General features: G+C 56.0%; 9 protein-coding genes across 9 annotated transcripts; 5 read left to right on the top strand and 4 right to left on the bottom strand.

The window, feature by feature from the left end:
- Nucleotides 1-1,166, bottom strand: EsH8_III_000385 (uncharacterized protein; the record flags this gene model as incomplete). Its single annotated transcript, XM_083262110.1, has 2 exons — nt 1-939; nt 990-1,166. 2 exons carry the CDS (start codon nt 1,164-1,166, stop codon nt 1-3), a joined length of 1,116 nt encoding a protein of 371 aa, XP_083122597.1.
- Nucleotides 1,167-3,544: 2,378 nt separating this feature from the next.
- On the top strand, nt 3,545-5,388 carry EsH8_III_000384 (cytochrome P450; the record flags this gene model as incomplete). The annotated part of the gene is made up of 6 exons (XM_083262109.1): nt 3,545-3,631; nt 3,690-4,472; nt 4,539-4,853; nt 4,910-5,076; nt 5,132-5,240; nt 5,305-5,388. The coding sequence occupies 6 exons, from the start codon at nt 3,545-3,547 to the stop codon at nt 5,386-5,388; spliced, it is 1,545 nt and encodes a 514-aa protein (XP_083122596.1).
- Nucleotides 5,389-6,186: 798 nt separating this feature from the next.
- EsH8_III_000383 (NAD(P)/FAD-dependent oxidoreductase) lies at nt 6,187-7,604 on the top strand (the record flags this gene model as incomplete). The annotated part of the gene is made up of 3 exons (XM_083262108.1): nt 6,187-6,991; nt 7,054-7,294; nt 7,361-7,604. The coding sequence occupies 3 exons, from the start codon at nt 6,187-6,189 to the stop codon at nt 7,602-7,604; spliced, it is 1,290 nt and encodes a 429-aa protein (XP_083122595.1).
- A 1,301-nt stretch (nt 7,605-8,905) lies between these two features.
- Nucleotides 8,906-10,698, top strand: EsH8_III_000382 (major facilitator superfamily domain-containing protein; the record flags this gene model as incomplete). Its single annotated transcript, XM_083262107.1, has 2 exons — nt 8,906-9,429; nt 9,534-10,698. The coding sequence occupies 2 exons, from the start codon at nt 8,906-8,908 to the stop codon at nt 10,696-10,698; spliced, it is 1,689 nt and encodes a 562-aa protein (XP_083122594.1).
- A 2,005-nt stretch (nt 10,699-12,703) lies between these two features.
- EsH8_III_000381 (uncharacterized protein) lies at nt 12,704-13,810 on the top strand (the record flags this gene model as incomplete). The annotated part of the gene is made up of 1 exon (XM_083262106.1): nt 12,704-13,810. One exon carries the CDS (start codon nt 12,704-12,706, stop codon nt 13,808-13,810), a length of 1,107 nt encoding a protein of 368 aa, XP_083122593.1.
- Nucleotides 13,811-14,123: 313 nt separating this feature from the next.
- On the bottom strand, nt 14,124-14,670 carry EsH8_III_000380 (DUF3759 domain-containing protein; the record flags this gene model as incomplete). The annotated part of the gene is made up of 4 exons (XM_083262105.1): nt 14,124-14,160; nt 14,224-14,407; nt 14,472-14,600; nt 14,658-14,670. The coding sequence occupies 4 exons, from the start codon at nt 14,668-14,670 to the stop codon at nt 14,124-14,126; spliced, it is 363 nt and encodes a 120-aa protein (XP_083122592.1).
- A 2,296-nt stretch (nt 14,671-16,966) lies between these two features.
- EsH8_III_000379 (cysteine--tRNA ligase) lies at nt 16,967-19,602 on the bottom strand (the record flags this gene model as incomplete). The annotated part of the gene is made up of 3 exons (XM_083262104.1): nt 16,967-18,007; nt 18,059-18,838; nt 19,276-19,602. The coding sequence occupies 3 exons, from the start codon at nt 19,600-19,602 to the stop codon at nt 16,967-16,969; spliced, it is 2,148 nt and encodes a 715-aa protein (XP_083122591.1).
- Nucleotides 19,603-19,973: 371 nt separating this feature from the next.
- EsH8_III_000378 (tRNA 1-methyladenosine methyltransferase subunit GCD14) lies at nt 19,974-21,452 on the top strand (the record flags this gene model as incomplete). The annotated part of the gene is made up of 1 exon (XM_083262103.1): nt 19,974-21,452. One exon carries the CDS (start codon nt 19,974-19,976, stop codon nt 21,450-21,452), a length of 1,479 nt encoding a protein of 492 aa, XP_083122590.1.
- A 249-nt stretch (nt 21,453-21,701) lies between these two features.
- On the bottom strand, nt 21,702-22,664 carry EsH8_III_000377 (substrate-binding domain-containing protein; the record flags this gene model as incomplete). Its single annotated transcript, XM_083262102.1, has 2 exons — nt 21,702-22,342; nt 22,406-22,664. The coding sequence occupies 2 exons, from the start codon at nt 22,662-22,664 to the stop codon at nt 21,702-21,704; spliced, it is 900 nt and encodes a 299-aa protein (XP_083122589.1).
- Nucleotides 22,665-23,329: the final 665 nt, after the last annotated feature.

The raw sequence follows: 23,329 nt of genomic DNA, 5'->3' as shown, positions 1-23,329 counted from the left end.
TCATTCAAACAGCCTTTTGGCGTTGCCCCTTCTGACAGCTTGAGCCTTCGCCTTGTCTTCGAAGACGTCATCAACATCTTGATCAAACCTGATGCTTGTATTGGCCGCTGTAGCCCATGGTGTGAATGGTGTATCACTTCCCCACAATATCTTTTCGTGGCTCACCCATCGAAGCAATGCCGGAATCGCTGAGGTGACTGGCCATGGCCCGGCGAGATCGAAGTAAAAGCTTCGAGCGAGAGTAGCTTTCATAGTCGACTCTGAGAGGTTGAGATCAGGAGTGCTGTAGCTGACTATCCGGTCGAAGGTGGGAATCAGGCCGCCGCCTGCGTGAGGCATAATCCATTTGATACGAGAGAATCGAGTCGGGACCCTTGAGTAGAACAGATCGGCGAACGTCCGAGCTGTATCGAATGGAAAGTCCAGGTTAGGAGTTCGCCCCTGGCGGATTGCCACTGGCCTGTTGAGGATCCGCCATTCTTCCGGCGTGATCTCGGGATCTTCTCCGTCTATTTTGTATTGCCGGTAGTTATACTCTGTGCATGGACACGTGGGATGCTCAAAAATCGTCGCATTAAGCTCGTCGAGCGCCTTGAAGACAGGGTCAAGGCCTGGGTCGCCAAAGTACAGTCCGTACGCGTTTGACATCAGCACGATGCCGTCGGGCTTTGGGTTTAGTTTGGTGAAGCAGTAGTTTATCTCCTCCAGAGAAGCATTCACATCCGGCAGGGGAAGCGACGCAAAGAACCCGAATTTGTCAGGGTATTCGGCCTTTAGCTGCGATGCATACTCGTTGACCTGACGAGCCAGTCTGATGGCCTTTTCGGTCGCAATTTTGGAGGGCACAGAAAGATAGACGCCCGGGCTGGAGATTGACAGATAGGACTTTTCTATATTCTGCTCCTTCATAAACTGCAGATGTGCCTCGGGTGTCCACTCCTGCTGAGGGTCAGCGAAACTGCTTGCTTATGGTGATCTGAAGAACGAACAGGTATGCTGGGTGTGCCATCGGGGCCCGGTGTATGCCCAGCATCTCTCAGAGCTTGCGCATAAAAGTCGGGAACGTAATGTGCGTGGGTATCTATCTTGGCTGTCGAATTCGTCGCAGGATCGCAGGACATTGCACAAGTTACCAAGTAACAGCTGGCAAAGAAGTAAAGTTTCATGTTGGAAAATCCGGCTTTTAGCTTGCTGACCCTTTGTCTGGTAACACGCTTCTAAAGCGCTCTGCTGGTGGGAATGTTGGCTTATAAATATAAGCCTTGAGAATGGCGCGATGCCGAGCAATCTGGACCAGCTCATACCGTGCGTGTTACGTCACATATGCGGAAGTAAATTACTTGTCTCGGAGGAATGCCTGTTGGTACATATACGTGGCGCCACAATGGCTGAGTGTCTGGGTCAGACGGGTATGTCGGACGGCCCAGGTGTGTGGAAAAACATGCATGAAAATTAGCTGTGAGACACAAATGCGTTGTTGATCAAGATCACGAATATCACATAATCAAATAGATAACAGTGCGCAAAAGTGCTGAGATGAGAAATACTGCGCGTCAAGACAAGACTTTACGAATACAACTCGGCTCCAAATAAGAGACCCGATGCAGCTTACGCTATTTCTGGCGGTCACGGACAGTGATGACTTGTGAGCAACGTTTTTCAACGTAACGGTCGACTTCACCTGTCAGTTTCATTCAAAAAACAGAATTAAAATTTCAGAGGGACCATTTGGTATCGCCTGGGTAAGATGTGTTTATCATTAGAACTCGAGACAGCTATGCAAAGTCGATTGGTGTCTCAACACAGTGTTGCAAAGCAATATCCCCGTAAGCCTGGATCTGATGGTGGCCTGAATCCCCGCATCAATGGTATGATGGATGCTTCTGCTGACAGCTGGGCTGTATCTAAGGAGGCTAGACCAACAGTGCGTCGTATATGCAAGGCTTATCAGTAAAGAGAAATTTGTTTTGGTAAATTCTGCAAGTTCCAAATTACGAGTCTTCTCTCGGAGACCCTAACATCATATCTCTACAGCGCTACTACGTTGTCGTTAACGACCAGTGCTGTATTCAGTGTTTTGGTTTCTCTGATTAGAGACTGTTTTAGTTTCTTGTTAATCCGACGAATAAATAAGCCAGAACTCATTTTGACTTGTGGATGTTCAGCCTGGAAGACAAGATAGCCCGGTCGCCGTCCGCCTCGGAACATCCAACCTGCAATATTGTTCGTACTATGAAGCCCTCTCGCACATTCATGGTATCAATACGTAGACAGAACATATTCAAGTTGTTGGTAGAAGCCTCGGTATTATAGAAGCCTAGTAAACCTCTATTTGTAATAATTAGCTGTGCAACTGTACTACAGGCGGCTGAGTCTTCCTATGACACCTCGGATGTTGTGCGTCGACTGCATTTTTATCAACAAATGCCTCATGCCTGGGATAACTGCCGCTCACTTTTGTGATTCGTATCTTCAACGGCGTCTCGCGAGTGATAGGGTACCTAGTGCAAACAGTGATGTTAATAGTAGCGACGACCGCATGAACTGATTGAGCGAGATTTATGACTCCTTCAGATCCTAGAGTCACTCTTTAAGGTCCATAATTCGGCATAATCATTGGATGATTCTGAATTTTTGAGGGGACGATGGCTCACGCGTGTAGGGTCCTGCAGAAGGTCCTACGGACGATACCTCTCATCTCGGCTGTGTTGGACCAAGCCAACAGCTACCAAACATGAACAGTAATTACAGTCGAGCAAAGCAATTTACCGTTAGGTTAAAGCTACTAAATAAAAATAAATGACGCGGGCACTTTAGTAAGCAAATGAAGAGATGCAGTCTAGCCTGCCAGATGGGCATTACATCCTGCAAAGTTTCGTGAATGGACTCCTCGCGGTCGTCCCCTTCAAAGTGTCTGTCAATTTTGGATTTCCTTGGCAACACGTTATTCTTGACTGGGCTTAGTGATGTCAACAGGTTTCCTAACGCCCGTTATGCACCCGAGTAAGTCTGCGTTGACATGGAACTGCGAGACTTTACATCGGCCGCCGAGGAGTCCGAGCAAGGGTGTTTCGACAAATGTCCGTCTCCAGCCGAGCAACCCAACTCTGCAATATAGTGATTGCCAGAAAACGTTCAACATTGAGTGATTCCGGTGGACTAAAACTCGCCGAAAGTCCGAATTACTGTTCCATTCGCTTTCGGGCGCCGCACACTTCCCATTCTGAATGCCTTTCGGAGTTTGTTGGATGCGGGGCATGCAGCATGGCAGGGCTTGGTTGTGACAAGTGACTAATTCTCATAGACAGCAGAACTAATCTTCACCTATCAGCTTTTAGCATTTGTAAGGTTCCGGTAATTTAAGCCTGGGAGGAGTGGATTATCATTTGATGCCTACACGGTACACGGCAGAGATGAGAGTGAGGGGTCATGATATATTACTATGACGAAACAAAGAATCATGTATAAAGCCGTACTGAGCTCTCCCCATATGTAGGTCTTGTAAAAGCTCAGCCTCGGAGATTCCAAACTTGAGCGTCTCACCATGGATAACTCATCTCTTCCAGCGCGCGCCTTGAGTGTCGCGGGCTCTCAGTCTCTGGCAACCTTGGCGTCCTTCGCTGCGGGCGTGGTAAGTCGTGACTTGCAATCCTTTTTTGTGCTGTTCAACTAATACTTCGCCCGTGGAGGCAATTGTTTATTTCGTGGTCCTAGTCCCCTTATACAACTTATACCTTCATCCTCTTCGAAAGTACCCAGGCCCCAAGCTATGGGCAGCTTCACAGATTCCATGGCTCAGATCATACATAAGTGGCATGTACCACGAGAAGGCTCTCGAACTGCACGACGAATATGGCCCCGTAGTCCGAACCGGTCCCAATGAACTATCCTTCATCCAACCGGAAGCATGGGCGTCTATTATGGGTCACCGCAAGACTGGAGACGCTGAGAACCCCAAAGCTGCTCACTACGTCACTCCACCTCTTATCACAGGTCTGGATCGAACTGATCATGCACGCGTAAGGCGGCTTATGTCGCACGGCTTCTCCTCGGCTGCTCTGCGAGAACAAGAGCCAATGATGCAAAACTACATCAACATGCTCATCCAACGCCTTCACGAGAACTGTCAAGAAGGCAAGCAGGCTATAGATATTTGCGCCTGGTTCAATTACACAACGTTCGACATCATCGGAGACTTGACCTTTGGCGAGCCCTTTGGTTGCCTGGAACAGTCAGCGATGCATCCATGGGTCGAATTGGTCTTCGCAAGCGCCAAAATCACGGCCATTCAGCGCGCATTAGGACGGTTTCCGCTAGCGAAGCCTCTGCTTCCATTCCTGGTCACTCCGAAAATGTTGAAGGAAGCCGCCCAGCACGAGCAACTGACAAACGAGAAGGTCTCCAAGCGCTTGGAATTGTCGGATGCTAGGCCTGACCTTGTACACGGCATGACTGTGGGGAAAAGCGGACTGGTAAGCATTTCCAAGAGAGAAGTATGTTGCGCGTCATGTGAATGCGAAACTGACAATCGGATCTAGTCAGTAACACGTCATGAGTTAGACATCAACTCAGGAGGACTCATTATTGCCGGCTCGGAGACTACGGCTACTGCTTTGTCAGGGGCCCTTTATATGCTAATCAGCAATCCTGAGACGATGAAACTGCTAGTTGACGAGGTCCGGTCCAAGTTTTCGACGGAGAGCGAAATCGACTCGCTGACCACTGCACGGCTACCCTATCTACATGCGGTTCTCGAAGAGACACTGCGCATATTCCCCCCTGCACCCAACGCGCTACCGAGAATCACTCCCCCGGAAGGAAACATTGTGCTAGGTGATTTGATACCTGGTAACGTGAGTGAACTTTCACATTCTTCCATTATGGATCGAATACTAACTTTTGGTGACAGACGGTGCTCTCAATTCCGCATTGGGCCATGTATCACAGCCGAACCAACTTTAGTCGCCCTGACGAGTTCATCCCCGACAGATGGTTGGATGATCCGCGATTCGCAAACGATCGTAAGGAGAGCATGAACGTGTTCTCAGTTGGCCCACGCAATTGCCTTGGAAAGAAGTAAGGCCCGTGTTGTATTTGCATCAGGCAGACTTTCACTGATACGTGCCTCTAGTCTTGCCTATGCTGAGATGCGCATGCTTCTCGCTCGAGTCGTCTGGAACTTTGACATCCAGTTGGCGGAAGTCAGTAAGAACTGGGTGGATCATAATCGATCATACACTGTATGGGCTAAACATCCTCTCTTTGTTCATCTCACCCCTCGCACGATGTCAAAAGAATAGATAGTCTGCCGGTGATTTGAATCATCTGGTTAAGCATGGGGGTTTCTGCGGTCTTCGTGGCTACCTGGGTGGTGATGCTCGTATGTAATTGTTGTTGGTCACTTTTATGATCGTACACTCTGTATTTGACATCAAAAACGCGAGATATTCTCTCTATTCATAATGAATTGGTGTGATCAGAACACCCTGAGCCGAGGTTAGGTCTGTAAACATGTTGCACGATGTTTACTACGGGGGTTATCAAATAGGTCTTTTCAGCACGATCAGCAACAAATGCAACAGGAGAAACCCCCCAGATGCAAATAACATATCCTTTGACCTCAAAACATGGCACAACATTCTCTCATGTAAATATTTGGTCTCCTGATTTCAACAGGAAGATGGAATTGCTGGTGAATTTGTACCCCAGGTCCACGACACAGCATCGGGAGACACCTTAACGGGGTTGACGACGAAGTTGACAAAAACAAAACATTAACACGATTAAAAAGTACTTCCCAAATATACGAGTTGTACTGTCAATAGGATAGTCAAATTGATCCAATATTTTCTTTCGTGATCGCTTGTGGCTCCCAGGGTACAATAGGTAGGCATTGATTGGTCTCCTCCAGGCATGACAACGTTCAAGTCCTATCAACACTCCACCGCTTACTTCACTGCAACTGAAGCGTTAACCTTGCATTCGCTGTGGGGATTCTTTTTGAACTGCTCCGATTGCGTGCCGAGTTGGTCACATGACGTCAGGAGATAAGATGGAGGAGTGCGGGCAGCTATAACAGCCGTAAAAGACGCAGCTATTCGAACTCATGATTCCCAATAGAATTAGCGCTGACACAGACCACTTGAATTCCCAGTACATCTAACTACCCAAAACGGAGAAAAAAACATGGGCGAATCGGCAGGCAAATCGTATCTCATCGTAGGCGCCGGCGTCTTCGGGGCGTCGACCGCGCTGCACCTCATCAGGGCCCACCCCGGCGCCAGCGTGACCCTCGTCGACCGCAACGGCTTCGACGCGCCCATCCGCGTCGCCGCCTCGTGGGACTGGAACAAGGTCGTGCGCGCCGACTACGTCGACATCGAGTACATGCGCCTGACGCTCGAGGCGAAGAAGCACTGGGCCGAGGACCCCATCTGGAAGCCGTTCTACCACGAGAGCGGCGTGTACTGGGTCTCGCCCAACAACTTTGCGGAGCAGATGCAGGAGAACTACAAGAAGCTCGGCGTCGACTCGGGGCTGTATTCGTTTTCCGTCGAGGAGGCCAAGGCGCAGTACGGGGGCATCTTCAAGGACGCGGATTTCACCGGCGTGAAGGAGGTCTTTGTCAACAAGAACAGCGGCTGGGGCGAGGCCAAGGAGGCACTGCAGAGCACAATCGAGGAAGCTGTAAGGCTCGGAGTGAACTATGTCAAGGCCGAGGTTGCGAAGATCACGTTTGATGGCGAGGGGGCTGCCAGGGGCGTGCTGACGGCCGGGGGCGAGACCATTGAGGCGTCGCATGTTATTTTGTCCACGGGCGCTTACACGGCAAAGTTGCTCGCAGACAGCGCGCCGGAACGAAGCGATCTCCACGCCGGTGAGAGATTCGTTGCCGCAGCCGTCACTGAGGGATTCACTCCCGTTACTGGGGACCAGGCCAAGAGCCTTTACGATGGGCCCGTTGGTATTTCAATGGTGCCGCCATCAAGAGGTGTGCCTCTGCTTTTACTAAAAGTACCCCATCAGCGTGACAGTCACTGATATCGTTTAAAGGTGCAAGCAACGGAAGCGTCCCCCATTCAAAGGACAAGACTCTCAAGTTCTGGGGCCAGATCATATTCAGAAACACGCAGCCCCATCCCAGCGGGAGCCAGATATCTGCGCCTCCTCCCGCAGCCGACTACGCGCAGCTCGACGTACCGAAGACGCTGAAAGAAGACGTCGACTACGCGGGGAAGAGTCTCTTCGGTGCAGGAAGCGCCAGCTTTAAGAACGAGAACTACCGCATATGCTGGTTTGTTCCCCCAAACCTCCGATGCTGATACCGCGAGGAGGTCACAAATATTGACAACCATAATAGGGAGGCCGTCACGCCCGACGAAGATTTCATCATCTCACCGCACTCTGCGAGCAAGAATCTTTACGTCGCGACTTGCGGATCATTCCACGGCTGGAAGTTCCTGCCCATCCTCGGCAAGTATGTTGTGCAGATGCTAGAGGGGTCTCTCGAGGAGACCCTGGCGAAGAAGTGGTCTTGGGACCGTACTTTCCCTCCTCCCACTCACAGAGCGTGGCCGAGAAGGGAGTTGAAGGACCTGCAGTGACTGCACTGTTTGGGCAGTGGGAAGTGACTGCGCATATTTCTAAGACCCGATGAAGGTTCCAAACTCACGTATACCGAACCAGTTGTCCTGAAGAAGCAGGCTTGTGTAGTGCCCGGGCATTTTGCAAGATTTGTTGGCTTGAATAACTGTGAAGCATCCGATATCGTCAGAATGGTGCTCATAAGCAGAAGGACGAAAGGGGCTCCATCCCTTCTGGCGGAAATATAACCCACGTCGACTTGCAAATGCAGCATGGTGACTTTCCCGAATGAATAAAAGGCCATGAACATCAGTTGGCGGCCAAAGTTTATAAAATAAAATAAAAGGCTTGAACATCTTCCGGGTTCCTTTTCGGCCATCCGAGGAACCCGTCCGATGCCTCATGCCAAACATCAATAAGTATGTCCTTGGGCATGGGGTTGTGGGCCCTTTGAACAACAAGGCATGGCTTTTGGGGGGGCTTTCAGCTCTTCCAACATTGCTGTGTTGTTCAATCAGCCACCCACCGCCAAACCAATCTCCCCATTTTCCGGTGCATTCCTGATGTCGGCGTAAATTCCCGGCGTTTGGTTTGCGAGGCATATCCGTGCTTTATGCACAAGCCCAACTCTGACCGGCCACTTCTTGCATCAGGAAAAAAAGAAAAAGAAAAAGTGGAATACGGTTCCGGGGTTGCTACATGGCTACAAGACAGAGCCACCTATCGTGTATCTCGCGGCATGCCTGCGCTGGAGCAACCCGTATTGCATTCGCATAAATACGGTGCCCGCAGCAGCTAAAATAAGCCACGGCTGCATCGGGGGCGAGTGCGCGCCCGGCGTTCTGGGCGATCGACGGGGGGGCTTGCTGAATGCTGGGGGGGAGGTTTGCGGAGGCGCGTTAAGAGATCACCTTGCATTGCCGAATGCGGCCGGCGCGGCGCCCCTTATACGGCGGCCTCTGGCCACGTACCGCCCTATCTCGCTTCAGGGGGGGGGGGGGAGAGTAGCCACATTCTCCATCCCCCGATGCACGCCGGGGGTTATGAGCTTCGGGGAGTTGCGCCAATCCGCCCGTCTCCAGCTGAAACGGGCTCTCTTGGCGATGGAATCCTTTCCCCGGCGCGTCGTCATCCAGTGATTCCCATCTTACAGCCCTTTCCCTTCCCTTCATCGTCTCGGTCTGTCTTTCCCTTGGATTCACATAAGTTTTTCACGGCTCCCCCGTCGCAGATCCCACTTCGCTCATGACTCACGGATCGTTGCAGCGCCAAGCGAGGTGAGAGACACCCCCGGGAAGAAAGAAAAAAAAAATTCTACAGCATGAAGGAGATGCCACGTTTATCGGACGACGTGGTGGAGGAGGAGCACCTCCTCGGCGCCGAGTACCTGGACCATGACGGCGCACTGCCGGCCGACGCCGCGGCGGGACACACTCCGGCGCACTTCCAGCCCTTCCAGACCTCGCCGGCGCCGGGACGGAGGAGGTCGTCGCCCGGATGGGGCGGCTCGATCGGCGGCATCGTCTGGGTCGCCTCGTCGCGGCTCAACGCGCTGCTGGCCCCGTTCCGCGTGCAGTCGCCTCGGGCCGTCATCTTCATGCTGGCGCTGCTCAAGCTGGTCATCACCACCAAGGCCATGCTGCTCATGATGCCGCTGATGCGGCTCGTCGAGGACCACATCTGCCACAAGCACTACAACCTCGGCCCGTCCGAGAGCATCCCCGAGATGAAGTGCAAGGAGGACGAGGTGCAGAAGCAGCTGGCCTGGCTGGGCGGGTGGCAGTCCCTCATCGGCGCCGTCGTCAACATGATTGTCGCCTTTCCTTATGGGATTCTGTCAGACAGGTGAGTGTCCCGCGCATACACACACACACACACATACACACACACAAACACACACGGAAACAAATTCGCCCTTTGGGATCCGGCAGGCTAACACGCGCGCTCAGAATCGGACGCAAGGCGGGCATGCTGCTGGCCTACGTCGGGACCATCCTGGGCTTCAGCTGGTCGCCGTTCCTCCTGGCCAACTTCCCGGGGCTCAACATCTACTTCCTCTTCATCGGCTCGGCCTTCTTCTTCATCGGCGGGGGCATCATCGTCTTCTTCAACAACGTCTACGCCATGGCCGCCGACATCAGCAGCGAAAAGGACCGCGCGTCCAACTTCGTCATCCTCTCCGTCGGCGCCGTCATCGGCGGCCTCCTCGGCCCCGCCACGGCGGGCTTCTTCATGGAGAAGTACAGCCCCTGGGCGCCCATCCGCCTGGTGTACCTGCTCACCCCCGTCGTCTTCGCCATCCTCATGCTGCTGCCCGAGACGCTCCGCGTCAAGCTCGCCGACTCGCCCAAGCCGCAGGTGCCGCTGCGGGACGCCGTGAGGGGGGCCGTGGACAACGGGCTGGCCCAGCTCAGGGAGTCCGTCGGCATCCTCGGCAACCGCAACATCCTCCTCTGCCTGATCCCGACAATCACCCAGCACCCCATGATGGCGGCCCAGATGTCGACGCTGCCGCAGTACATCAGCAAGACCTTCGGGTGGACCCTGGCCCAGACCAGCTACCTGCTGTCGCCGCTGGGCATCCTGCACCTGGGCATCCTCGTCATCCTCCCCTGGGTGTCCAAGATCCTGGTCGACCCCAGCGGCCGCTTCCGGTACACCGGCTTCGGAAAGGACGCCCTCCTGGCCAAGTCATCGTACCTCATCATCGTCACCGGGTCCCTCTTCGAGGCCTTCAGCCGCGACATCGGCATCTTCCTCGTCGGCCTCGTCATCAACACGTTCGGCTCGGCCAGCGGGCCCCTCATACGCGCCATGATCACCGAGTTCGTGGAGCCGGAGCAGACGTCCCGGCTGTACGCCCTGACCAGCATGGTCGACACCCTCGGCTCGCCGCTCGGCGGGCCCGTGCTCGCGTGGGCGTTCTCGGTCGGCGTGGAGAGGAAGGGCGGGTGGAAGGGCCTGCCGTGGTTCTACGTCGCGTTCCTGGGCGCCGTGACGTGGGCGGCGCTGATGTTTGTGAGGGAGCCGAGGGCCAAGGGGCCCATCCACCTGGAGAACGGCAACGGCCAGGAGGGGCTGGACTACGAGTCGGGGGCCGAAGACGAGGTGTAGAAAAGAAGGCGTACCCCCCTCTCTCCCCGTCTCATCTTTTTCTTTTTGTTTGTGGTTTAATTGTGTACTTTTAAGGAGCGTCTTTGGTATATTGGGTGGGATATTAGACGGTTTGGAAAGGAGTCACATGCGTAGACATAAACCTGCATACAACACCATCGCCAGCCCGCTTTCGTGGCCGCGGCGAGGAAAAAAACAAGGCGACGCTCATTAAATTCGACAGTGAAATGACCATTTTCAGCAGTAAAATAACACGACCGCGGGTCGCTTCCGGTTGCCATGCAGATTGGAAGAGGCCGGGGGGCGAAATTTGCCAACAGTCCAGGAATGCGATAGCAGGGCCGGCATATATGAAGGGGACCATGCAGCATGATTGGAGGCAACGAGGTTCATCCCGGCCAGAGCCGCCGATGCGGGTTTGAGCAGCCTCGCTGGCGTCGTCAACGCCAGCTGTCATTCGCCACGTGGTGCGTCGGCGTGGGAACTCTTCCCAGCAATGTTTTGATTGCAAAAAAATAAAAAAATAAAAATAAAAAAGCGACGGGCAAGGCTGACATGAAGCGCGCCAAAATAATTATCTGGGGCCTGTTATAACGTGAAATGAGGTGGGGGAGGGGGGGGATTACGGCTCTTCTCTCGCGATGGATTAAAGCCAATGCGCATGAAAGTGGGCACCTTCGGGCTCGACCGCGATGCTTTTTCTTTTTCTTTTTCCTTCTTTTCTTCTTCTTCGTTCCTTGCAGAATCTCGATCTCGTCTGCTCATTGGACGGTGCCCCGTTGCCTCACCATTGGAAAACAAAACGCCGAACGCTGGCCGGAGATAATGCCGTGGGTGAAACGGCCACGGCCCCGACGTGTCGCCTCGAATGACGTCGACAAGTTACAACAGACGAAGAAACAGATGTAATCGCCATGGGCACCGGTTCATCTTGCAGCAACGTCCTTCTCTTGTGGCAAGACCACAGGCACCAGATACAGACGGCGCCTCCCTCCGGGGCTCTCCCTTGCTGCAAAGTGTCACCGTCAATAGCGAAGATCCCTGTTGAGGAGGGGGACCTCTGGCCATAAACCGCTGGTCTCATTCCAAGCGCTTAAATTATCTAGCAAATGCCCAACCGGCCGAATCCTTCGATTCTTGGCATCTTCTAGCGGGCCGTCAAACGCGCTGCTGGCCAACAGATCAGGTCTGCCTCACACTAGAAAGTGGACGAACCCGGCCGGAATAGGGCGAACACGGGGCACAGGGGTCCCCAAGCGGGAGGAGGCCGGCCTTCGTCCGCCGTGCCCACCTCAGCTGCGCTATACCGCCGTGTCGGTCCGCGGTGCAGGCCCCTCCCCAAGCACCGATGATCCCGGTTGACGCGACCAAAATCGCCCAGTCCGACAGAGTCACTTCCACACCATCTTTCGTCGGCCATTGTCGCCCTACCGTTGCTACCCAATTCCGACCGTCGCCCCCCCGCATTCGCGTTTCCGTGCCGCAGAGGGACCCCGGAGCTCGACGAGGGTCTGATGTCATGGCAACGCCTGCTATCATCATGCTATGGCCCTATGGAGCGCGTAGTCGTACGCTTCAGCTCATCTCTGCAAATGGCTGGCGCCGAAAATGGCTGGGCATTTTTTTTCCATTTTTGCCTTGCCCGGGATAACTGGACCAGGATATATATAATGCCCAGGCCCCGGAACGAGCCTCCCCCCTTCTCTCGTGGGCTCCCCAGGCCGTAGGGTTCTCTGTTGTTTTGCCTTGCATCACAGAAATTGACCATCCGGATTGTGCTCGTGACCCCTATTACTCGAGGGTCTACCGGCGTATTTGAACCTCACGATACCCTCACTTTGAGTCCACCTCTGGAACCGTCCAAACTTAACGATACCCCCCCACAAAAAACAACAACCAAGTCTTAATTCACCACGGCCACGGCCACCACCATCACCAACCGCCACACTCACTTACATCCTAACCAGCCAGGTGTGCCTCCGCAAATCACAACCCCGCCCAGACCATGGCCACCTCGAATCTCGAAGCCAAGATCCGCCAGGCGGCCGTCCAGAACCGGCACCTCCTCTCGGTGCTCGCCGAGACGGACAACGCGGTGCCGGACCTGACGCAGCAGCGGCGGCTCATCGCCGAGCTCGAGGCGCAGCTGCGCGAGTCGGACCGGGACCTGCGTGGGCTCAACACGCAGCGCAAGAAGGAGCTCAAGGGCCTCGAGAAGCACCGCGACAGCGTCATGCGGCGGCTCGTGCACAAGGCGGTGGGCAAGAGCGGCAAGTTCGACGAGAAGGCGGCGCGCGAGGAGCGCGAGTACTTTGACGTGCTGCGCGAGGAGCACCGCGAGAAGGAGCTCAACGAGAGCCTGCGGCAGCAGCTCGTCGAGGCGGAGAACGCGGGCCGCGGGCTCGAGGCCGAGGCCGCGCGGCACGAGGACGCGCAGCGCGCGCTCGACAGCCTGTACGACTCCATCTTCTCCGGGCCGGCGCCGAGCTACCCCGAGGAGAACGCGCTGGCGCGCCGGGCCGGCCGCGCGCAGGTGGCGTACCACGACACGCGCTCGCGGGCCGAGGCCGAGCAGCACGCCGCGCGGCTGCTGTCGGAGGCCATGCGGCGCATGGGCGACGCGCTGCGGCACACGGACGACGCCCTCGGCCGGCCGCGCATGGACATGTTCGGCGGCGGCGGCACCATGACGGACATGATGGAGCACGGCGGGCTGCAGCGCGCCGAGGCCGCCGCCGAGGAGGCGCGCGTGCTCGTCGCCCAGGCCCGGCGCATGACGCCCTACATCGTCGGCGACCTGCCGCCCGTCAGCATCAGCCACGGCAGCCTCGTCGGCGACGTGCTCTTCGACAACATCTTCACCGACCGCGCCTTCCACGACGAGATCCAGAAGTCGCGCATGTCCATCGACCACTGCGCCCGGGTCCTCAGCCGCTTCCTGCACGAGACCAAGGAGCGCCACGCCCAGCTCGCGCGCGAGCTCCGCGGCCGCCAGGACAAGCTCGAGGACACGAGGTGGGCGCTGCAGAAGGAGCGCGAGAGGTTGTTTGAGCAGATTGCCGGCAGTAATGAGGAGATGAGCCGCCCTATCAGGGTCGGGTTGAAGCAGTAAAAACTGGTTTTTTTTCTGTCAATCGGTACCAACCAAAAGCAACGAGCATGGGAAGAGGAGGATGATAGATGAGGGATTGGGGGATTGGGGGGAGAGCCCATACGGAGTCTTTTCTGTTTACATGTCACGAGAAACGAGTCCATATGTCGTCGCCGTTAGCACTTTCTTTTCGATACCTATTTGCAAATCACATTACATTCCGATAGCAGCAGTATCGTTCGTAACATTTGTTTTTAACGTGATCAAAAGTATTTTTCATTTCGTCATACTACATATACATATGTATTCCATCCATTCGTGCACGACTACTTTCTTAGTAGTTCATGTGCTCGTGGCGGCCACGGCGCTCACTATGGACCGGTGGTTAGCAACCGAAAACGCTCCTCGTGAAGGGGAAAGTGACTTGTACTCACGGGTTGTACTCGTCCATGTCGCCGTACTGCTCCTCGTACAGGTGCTCGGCCTGCTTCTCGGCATGCCTCTTGGCCTTCTCGCGGTCAATGTAGTCGAGGCCCTTGGTCTCGAACAGCTTGTCGACCTCGGCGCCAGCGAAGCCGACCAGCATCTCCTTGGCGAATGCGTGCTTGACGGGCTCTCCTGCGCGGCGAATGATGATCAGAGGGGGGGGTTCCGAGTGGACCGGGAGATGTCGGGTGCTTACCGTTCTTGCGCTGACGGTCCTCGAACAGCTTCATGGCCTCGAAGGCGGCGCCGCCGGCAACGATCTCGTGGCTGAGCTTGCCCTCGTGGCGGCCCTCGTAGACGGCATCACGGTGCTCCTTGGCTTCTCCTGCGCTCCTGCGTCAGCAACGACATCTCTACACGTCATAGGAGGGGAAGCTCGTACCGAATCCGAACATCTTGGCGTGTATGTGTGAATGTGGTAGAGGGTATGTCTTGGGAAGTGAATTGGGTATATCGAGCGTGGTGGAGCTTGGTTGTGAGTGCTTGGGTCTTTCTCGAGCTCCATTGAGGGGGCAGCTCGAGGGGTTCTTATCCTCTCCCGCCCTCACCCCGAGCTCCTCGCGAGCTCGTCACGGGACCAGACCGGCTCGCTATTTCGAGAGGTTTCCTAAACCGTTTCCGCCCCCTGATTGCCATCAATGACATGAATGAGGGGTCGACCCAAACCCCCCAGCTCGCCAGCTCGCCTGCAGGTTCACGGGGGCCCCGTCCGACCGATTCATGCCCCCTCGGCCTGTGTCCCTGGCTGGAGGGCAAACAGACGGGAGGCCTTAGCTGAAGCGCCAACCCTTGCGGGGTATGGACCCAGTCGATTCATCGAAAAGCCACATTTGGACGGGGGGAGGTTGATAGTCTGATCTAGCATAGAAGGTCGGTTGGGGGCACAGGCTGCCGACTTAGCCACGTCCGACATGGCCCTGACGTAAAGCCCGTGGGTTTGGCTGGCTGGGCGGGGATGCTCGGATGACCGGCAGCGCTTCTCGATCTTGCTGGGCGACGCGGCTTTTTCCGCGTCCGCAGCCGCCCCCTTCGTTGACGGGGGCTTTTTGTGATTTGAGAAGCGGTCCGACGGAAGGGGGCACAAGGGGATAACCAGACCCTTTCTTGGTTCAAAGAAAGAAGTCGGGGGCGCACGAGTGGCCTCTCCCGGCTTTCAGGGCACCGAGTAAGCACACTACGCGAGGGTGACTAAGCCACCCTGGGATGGGACAAAGGCATGTGAGAGCCCGTCTACCTACCTAGCCCAGCACGCCCGGGTGCTGTTCAGTGGTGAACGGAATTTGCGATGTTGAATTTACGCTGGCTGCGCCTGCATGTACCGTAGATGTACTTCCGGTATGGTAGCGACCCAGCCAAGCACCGCCGTCCCGGGAGACTTCGGCATTCGTGCTGCGTCAGCCATGTCTCCAAGCCCCATGTCCACCCCCCCTGCTGGGCTGAACAAGAACTATGGAGACGCTACGGCAGGAAAGCTTGAGTCTCGCACGGGTAAGCGGCAAACGCAGCTCCATTGCCCCTCTGGAGCTTGTGTTACACAAAAACACCCCCGTTGGGTTCCCGACTCTCCAACAGCCCCAGAACCGAAGCTGTCCCAGTCCACAAGTCGGCCTATAGTCCACATAACGCCGGCATTGAGGGGACGGCAATAAGTCGAGGCGCGGTCCGCGCCCTCCTCACCGACACCATGACGTGTCAGCCCGCCGGGCTCCCTGCAGCGGGTGCGCCGCAGCCTAAGTTAGGAGGAGAAAAACCAGAAACCTTCTGATGTAATGGGACGGGGGAGGCCTCGTAATGAGGGGGACCCAGCTTTCGCGGGAATGGCAAAGGGTGAGGAGACGGACGAGCAGACGGGCGAGCATGTGTTTAACCCCTCACCACTCAAATCCAAACCTCGCGAGAGGAGTGCAACGCAAGACCTTGATGGGCGGTCCTGTCCGGGTCCCCGGCGACCAGCTGCAGCTTGCCACGCCGCCCAAGGTTTGGGGACTTTGCCTTGGAACCTGCAGCGCCCCCCGGCAGTCGGTACGTGCAGCGCAGCCCGCCCAGCAATGCGCCGACCGGCCGCTGAAGGATCTCCAAAACAACAAAAACCCTGCCGATCTTACGAGTGCCGCTCCAGCTGCTGCTGCACCCAATGCATATTCTGACACCATGGTTTCGCAATGCAATACTATAGCATACAACTACATGTCATACTTGGGCGGCTCTGCTGGGAGGTCGACGTGGCCGGCCCAACATCCAGGGCCCGCGTGGCGAGGCCGCCGCCAGGTGCGCGGTAGCATCGATCAGCGGTCTTGGCGAGGGCGGGATCGTGCATCATCGGGAGCACCCCGGCTTGGCAGGGTCCAACGCCAGGGGTCCCGGTGCCCACTCCCCCCTTTCCACGTAGGTACCGGTAGCTCCCCAAGCTCCTTAGCTGCGTGCAAAGCTGCCAACCTCCCCCCTCTCCCCTTCGCCTCACCAGCCGCTAGTCGTCGTTGCTTCGGGGTGCATTCCGACAATGTCATGTCATGTCATGTCATGATGGTAAACCCGTAACGACCACGGCGTGCACATGATGCATTTGGGAGAGCTTGTTGCGGTGCGAGCTTTCTTCCATCCGTCGCCTCCGCAGAGGCGCGCTTCAAGATGGCCTGAATTGCCTGGTGTTGGTTTGGAAATGCTAATCGACGCCCGTAAACCACCAACTGTCTATGGTTTTCCCCCGCCAAACTTGACCAGATACTCCTCGTGCGCCTTCTTCTGTCTCTGCCACTCCTTCTGCAGCTTCTTGAACTGGCTCTTGGGCAGGTCGTTGCCATCCTTGAGCTTCGTGGGCATGCCATCCGCGTCCCACTCCGAGTACTTCTCATCTCCCTTGAACAGCTCCGTGTGGGGAAGCTTAGCCTTCTCCCACTTCTCCTTCTCCGCCTGCTCACGCGCCCGCTTCGCCTCCTCCTTGGCCCGTGCCTTCTCGGCTTCCCTGGCCAGCTTCTCGTTCTTGGCCGCAATCAACTCGCTGGCCGGCACGAACTTGATCAGAGACGACTTGCCATCCGGCCGGTCATCCAGGTAGACGCCGAGGTTTGTAAAGTCCTCGTCGCGGATCTTGTCCGTGAGCGTGAGGATGGCCTTCTTGGTCTCGGGCGAGACAGAAGACACGATGCGTCGGAGCTCGTCCCGCAATCTCGAGGCGGCTCGCAGGTACGGCAGAGCCAGCTCCTCGGGATCACGCACGCCCTTCTCGGCGATTGAGGAGAACTCGGTCTCGGGGTCTTGCTGGCTCAGAAGGCTCGAAACCGACTCCGACGACAGCTTCAGCGCCTCCACATCCGCCTTGACTGTCTGGAAAACGGCTGCGTACGGCTGCACGACAGTCTTGGGGTCCAGGTTCGCGTTGGATGCAGCAACGGCCCAGCCAAGACCGTCAAAGGGTGCCGTGGCGTTCTCGTCGAGGCCGAATGTCCCGACAATCTTTGTGATCCAGCGGGCAACCGCCACGAGCGCGGGCAGATTCGCCTCGGCCTCCTGAGATGCAACAATCTTGTTGCCCTCGCTAACCAACTCCTGTATAACACGCATCGCCTGAGGGGTATCAAAAGAATTCGTAAGGGCGGCGTGCATGTCAGTCTTGGCCTTCTCAAGCTCGGCCAGCAGTCCTTCCACGGGCTTGTCCGAGATTGACAGGGACTCGACACCCGTGGCCGATGCGTTGGCGTCAGCAACAAGCGCCTTCACGTTGGTGAAGTAGTTCTGGAAAGTCAATTAGCATTCGTTTCATAATATTGTGACGTCTTGACTTACGTTGACAGTCGCCTCCCAGTTGGATGCCTGGGCTCTCATATCGGGGGAGATTTCAACACCATCGTTCCATTTGCCCATGAGGAACACGACACGCATGCCTCTCGCCGTGTAGGTGGTTGCAAGCGCGTCCTGGATCGTCTGGAAGTTCTTCAACGACTTGGACATCTTGGATCCGGAAATGGACAGGTGGCCCATGTGCAGGAAGTTGTTCACCCACGTGTGCTCGCCCTTCGTGTTGTCGACGTAGAAGGCCTCACTTTGCGCCAGCTCGTTGTCGTGATGGGGGAACGCAAGATCGATACCACCAGAGTGGATATCCATCTGCGCTCCGAGGATGTCAGAAGCCATGACAGAGCACTCAATGTGCCAGCCCGGGCGACCCTGGCCCCATCTGCTGGGCCAGTACGGCTCTCCCTGCTTGGACTTCTTCCACAACGCAAAGTCGCCCTCGTTGCGCTTCTCGCCCAAGTTCTTTGACAGCGCTCCCTCTCCATCCTCCTGCAGCGACTTGTCGTTGCGGTTGCCCGGGCGCAACCGCGCATATGTGTTGCCGGCCTTCTCGAAAGCGGTGATGTCGAAGTAGACGGAGCCGTCAGACTCGTACGCGAAACCCTTGTCCACGATCCGCTCGACGAATGATGCGATCTGGGGAACGTACTCGGTGACTCGGGTGATGACGTCGGGGCGCAGGCAGTTGAGGGCGTCCATGTCGTCGAAGAACAGCTGTTCCATGCTCTGGGTCAGATCCGTGAAGATGGTCTGGTCGCTGGTGTCAATGGTCTCCTTGTAGAGCGAGTCGAGGTACGGCAGAAGGATCTCGTCGATTCCGGGATAGAACTTCTTGTCCTTAATCGCGAACACAGCAGTATCCATGTTGTTGATGTGCATCTTGATCTTTGCCTCGTCGTCGCCCGGCTTGCCCTCCCCGGTCAGGGTGCCGCCCGTCAGGACCTTTCCGTATGCGCTGTCTCTCCGCTCGAGGTAGTTGTTCTCGTCCAACTCTTGACCGCCGGAGGTCTGGAGAAGGGGCAGGCTCTTTTCGGCGTATGCACGGAAGGCTGTCAGGGCCAGCTTGGCCAGCTCCTGTTCCGAGTAGCTTTTCTGCTTCTCGAGTTCGAGGAGACGCTGTCTTCGGGCCTTGATGATGATCTGAGGGGAGAGCGAACGTGTCAGACACAGAAGTCGCCAATAGTGAGACGAGTGCATAGGCTACCAACCTTGTCGTCAACGTCGGTGATGTTCATGACGAACTTTACATCAGCTCCAAAGTAGTGGATCATGATGCGCCGGATAATGTCGGTCGAGACATAGTTGCGCGCATGGCCCAAATGACTCTTGTCGTAAACGGTAGGCCCGCAAGCATACCAAGAGACCTTTCCCGGCTTGATTGGAGTGAAGAGCACCGGCTGACCGGGCTTCAGCGAGTTGTGCAACTTCAATGACTCCATTGTGGCCATGGTGGCACAGGTCCTGGAGAAGCGAAAGTTGGATATCTGAGTGGAGAGTGAAATAGAGAATCTGGAAAATCTAAGGAGGCGATTCATCCAGAATAAGAGAGAAGTGGCAGAAGGAGGGGCATGGAAGGAGGGAGCCGTCGACAGTTCGGGGTTGAGTCACTCTAAATCAAGGGAGGGGGGGGAGTAAGAGTCAAGTTGCCTATCAAAAAATAACGGTGTGACACCATCTTCAGCCTTGCAGAAGCTGGGGCGGCGTGTCCCAAGCTAAGTGGCCCTGCGCCGCACCAGCCACATCTGCCCCGCGTTGAGCCACCATTGACTATTTTCCATTCCTCAGCCTTGCGAAGTTTTTATTTCGCCAACCCTGCAATTCGCTTCCCTGGCTTTCTGTTGTGCCAAACCGCCACCAATCAATCCCAGCCGGCCGGACATCAGCGTTAGGAGCGCGTAATCACGAGATGGCGAAACCGTCGCCTTTTCTCGAGCCGGGTCCTCGGACGTCCGCCAATTCACTCGCCGTTGTTCAGCTCTCTCGCGACAACCTGGTTCCCTTGATCCTCCGGGATTCGACAGGCGCCGTCGATGGCTATGCCGAAGGCGCAGTCCTCAACACCCGATTCGGCTCCTTCCCTCACTCGACTCTTATCAACGTCCCATGGGGATCGCAGATTCGCGCTTCAAATGTCGATACCGGCTCCCGAGGCCGCAAGCGCAAGAGAAAGGAAGACGAGACTGACGCATCCACACCAGCCGCTGCCGGCGACGACGCCGATGGAGAGTCGGGTGTGCCGGTCAAGAAAGCGACCACCGCCGCGAGCGGATTCGTGCACATTCTCCAGCCTACTGCCGAGCTCTGGACCGCGGGTCTGCCGCATAGAACGCAGGTTGTCTACACCCCCGATTACAGCTACATCCTCCAGCGCATACGAGCCCGCCCAGGCACCCGATTGATCGAAGCCGGCGCCGGCAGTGGCAGTTTCTCCCACGCCTCGGCGCGCGCGGTTTACAACGGCTACCCGGAGAACGAGACCCAGCGTAAGGGCAAGGTCTTCAGTTTCGAGTTCAACAAGGATCGGTACGAGAAGATGCAGGAGGAGATCCAAGCGCACGCGCTGGAGGGCATCGTACAGCTGTCGCATCGCGACGTATACAATGGCGGCTTTTTGGTCGACGGCAAGAGCCCGGAAGCCGAGTCAATTTTCCTTGACTTGCCTGCTCCGTGGGAAGCTCTCTCGCACCTGTCCCGACGAAAGCCCGCGACGGCGAAGAAGGATACCGAAGGCGAGACGGAAGAATGGATCTCCCCGCTGAACCCCAAGAAGTCCGTCTACATCTGCACGTTCTCCCCGTGTATCGAGCAGGTCCAGAAGACCATCAACACAATGAGGACCCTGGGCTGGGTAGATATCGACATGATTGAGATTTCCAACAAGAAGTACAACGTCATCCGAGACCGTGCCGGCCTCGGCCAACCGGATCGTGGCATCCCACCCAGCGCGCGCGACGTCGGTGAAGCGGTCGGCAAGCTCCGGGAGATTGAGCGACGCACGAGAGAATTCCACAACCCCGCAGACCCTAACTCGGCAGAAGACTCACCTGCTGCGGGCAATGCCATGGACGTGGATCAACCAGCCGCCGCCACGAATGGTAATCGGGAGGAGGATACCAACGGAGGCAAGCCGTGGTTGCAGGGCCGCATCATTCACCGCGCAGAGCCGGAGCTTAAGACGCATACGTCGTACCTCGTGTTCGCTGTGCTTCCGCGGGAATGGAGCGAGGAGGACGAGGCTGCTGTGCTTGCCAAGTGGCCCTGCGGCGCGGAAACGGGTGTGATTGGAGCCAAGGACAAGGAGACGCGTAAGCAAGAGAAGCGCGAGCTGCTCCAGGGCAAGGGCAGAAGGAAGAAGAACAAGGGCGGAAAGTCCGAGGCTGCGTAAATGAGTATGAGTCTGAAGGATGATAGCGATCAAAAGTAATGATGGGAATGGTAGATACCCTAGCATCATTGTCAGGACTACATTTCAGGAGTAAGCGGGAATTTACACTGGTGGACATGTTTCACACACCTCACGGGCGCAGTTCTGATTAAAGTGCTTCACGGATCATGAATGCACCCAAATATGAAGTCACCTGGAGCCGTATCATATATCTAGATGCTCGGAAGTGGATTCTCATTTTTAAACCATCTATGGGTCTCTGACCACCATCGCATTAGGCTGTCTTCCCTTTCCCTCAACCAAGACGCCAGCCTTTCTCAGGATGTCGACGGTGTTGCCAACAACCTCCGGCTTGACGCCCTCAACGCCGGAAGTAAACTTGACAGTCTTCAGCCACTCCCTGGCGTCAGCCTCGGAGTAATCAAGGTGCGTGCTGATGTACTTGACAGCCTCGTCCTGGTTCTCATTAAAGTGGGCGACGCCCTTGTCAAGCTTCTCGAAAAGGTCCTTGACCCTCGCGTCGAGCTTCTCCCCGTCCTTTGCCAGGGCCGTGGAGGCAACAATCTTCCAGCTGCTCCAGGGGGTGTAGATCTCGCCGACGCGGCGGATCTCGCCCGAGTCGTAGTAGCGCTTGGAGGTGAAGTGCTCCCACATGAAGAAGTCGGCGGCGCCCGAGTTGACGGCGTTGCGCAGGTTCTCAAAGGTGTTGAGGATGACCGTGTCCGAGAAGGGCTGCGGCGTGGAGGGGGACAGCCAGCCGTGCTGGTCGGCGAGGACGAAGCCCATGATCTGGCTGCCGGAGCCGATCCTGGAGACGCCGATCTTGCCGCCCTTGAGGGAGTCTACGGAGGTGATCTCGGGGCGCTTGGCGCCGGTGGAGATGGCCCAGCCTGGAGACGTTTAGATTCATGCGCCAGCTTTGCATGTCAAACATGCGGCGGACCATGACTTACAGAGAGGTGTGTCGACGTAGGTACCCACGAGGCGGTAGCCGCCGTCGCCCGGAGCATCTTCCTTGCCGAGGCCCGCAATCCACCCTTCGGTGAGACCAATGCCGATATCAATCTCGCCGCCGCGAATGGCAGTGATCATGTGGCCCGTGCCGGAGGGGAAGGGCACAAGGGTGGCATCAAGGCCGAAGTGCTCCTTGGCGAAGTGCAGGGGCGTAGAGAAGTGCTCCGGCACATAACCGATTCTGAGAGGTGAGGCCATCTTTCAATTCAGGCGAGGACGAATGAGGGCTGGATCGGTTGAGCGTATGACAAGGACGTGGAAGCTGCAGGAGGCGTCGGCTTTCGCGGCAACTATCATGTGGTGCGGGGTGCTTTATGTAGGCGTTATCCAAGTCAGTGCCGTGGAGGGTTCAGCGGGGCCGCTTGGTGGGGCTACCGATCCCGCTCCCGCTGGCTCGGTTTCGCTTGCAAGAGCTCCTTTCAACCCTAGAGGAGCCGACGCTTTTATTTCGAAACAAACTCTCTTTTGAATCTCAGTTGTTTGGACTGGAAAATAGAGCCAAATAAGATGTGTTTCACGTGTCCACATTTCACGATTCTCCATCGATGAGGACAACTACATTAAACACCAAAATGGTATGTTTTCTATGTTCAGCCCAGACAGTCTTCCTATTCTTTCAAAGCATATCATGCATTCAATCCTCTCGACTTTTCTTCAAGTTCCCGGGACTTGAAATACAAGATACATCTCTGGTATCTGCAGAAAAGTCTGCAAAAATATGGTTGGCATGATATCCACTATGCCCTGCAATTAATCGCTCAGGCGCCTAGCGAATGAAAATTGAAATGGAAGGTCTCCTGTTCAGAAATACCGGCCGAACTTGCACAACGTTGGAATCTCCAGCCAAGGCTTCTAGAACGACA

The sequence above is a fragment of the Colletotrichum jinshuiense genome, chromosome 3 (genome assembly GCF_051148585.1).
Source record: "Colletotrichum jinshuiense chromosome 3, complete sequence".
Classification (NCBI taxonomy): domain Eukaryota; kingdom Fungi; phylum Ascomycota; class Sordariomycetes; order Glomerellales; family Glomerellaceae; genus Colletotrichum; species Colletotrichum jinshuiense.
This window is presented reverse-complemented; position numbering and strand designations above follow the sequence as displayed.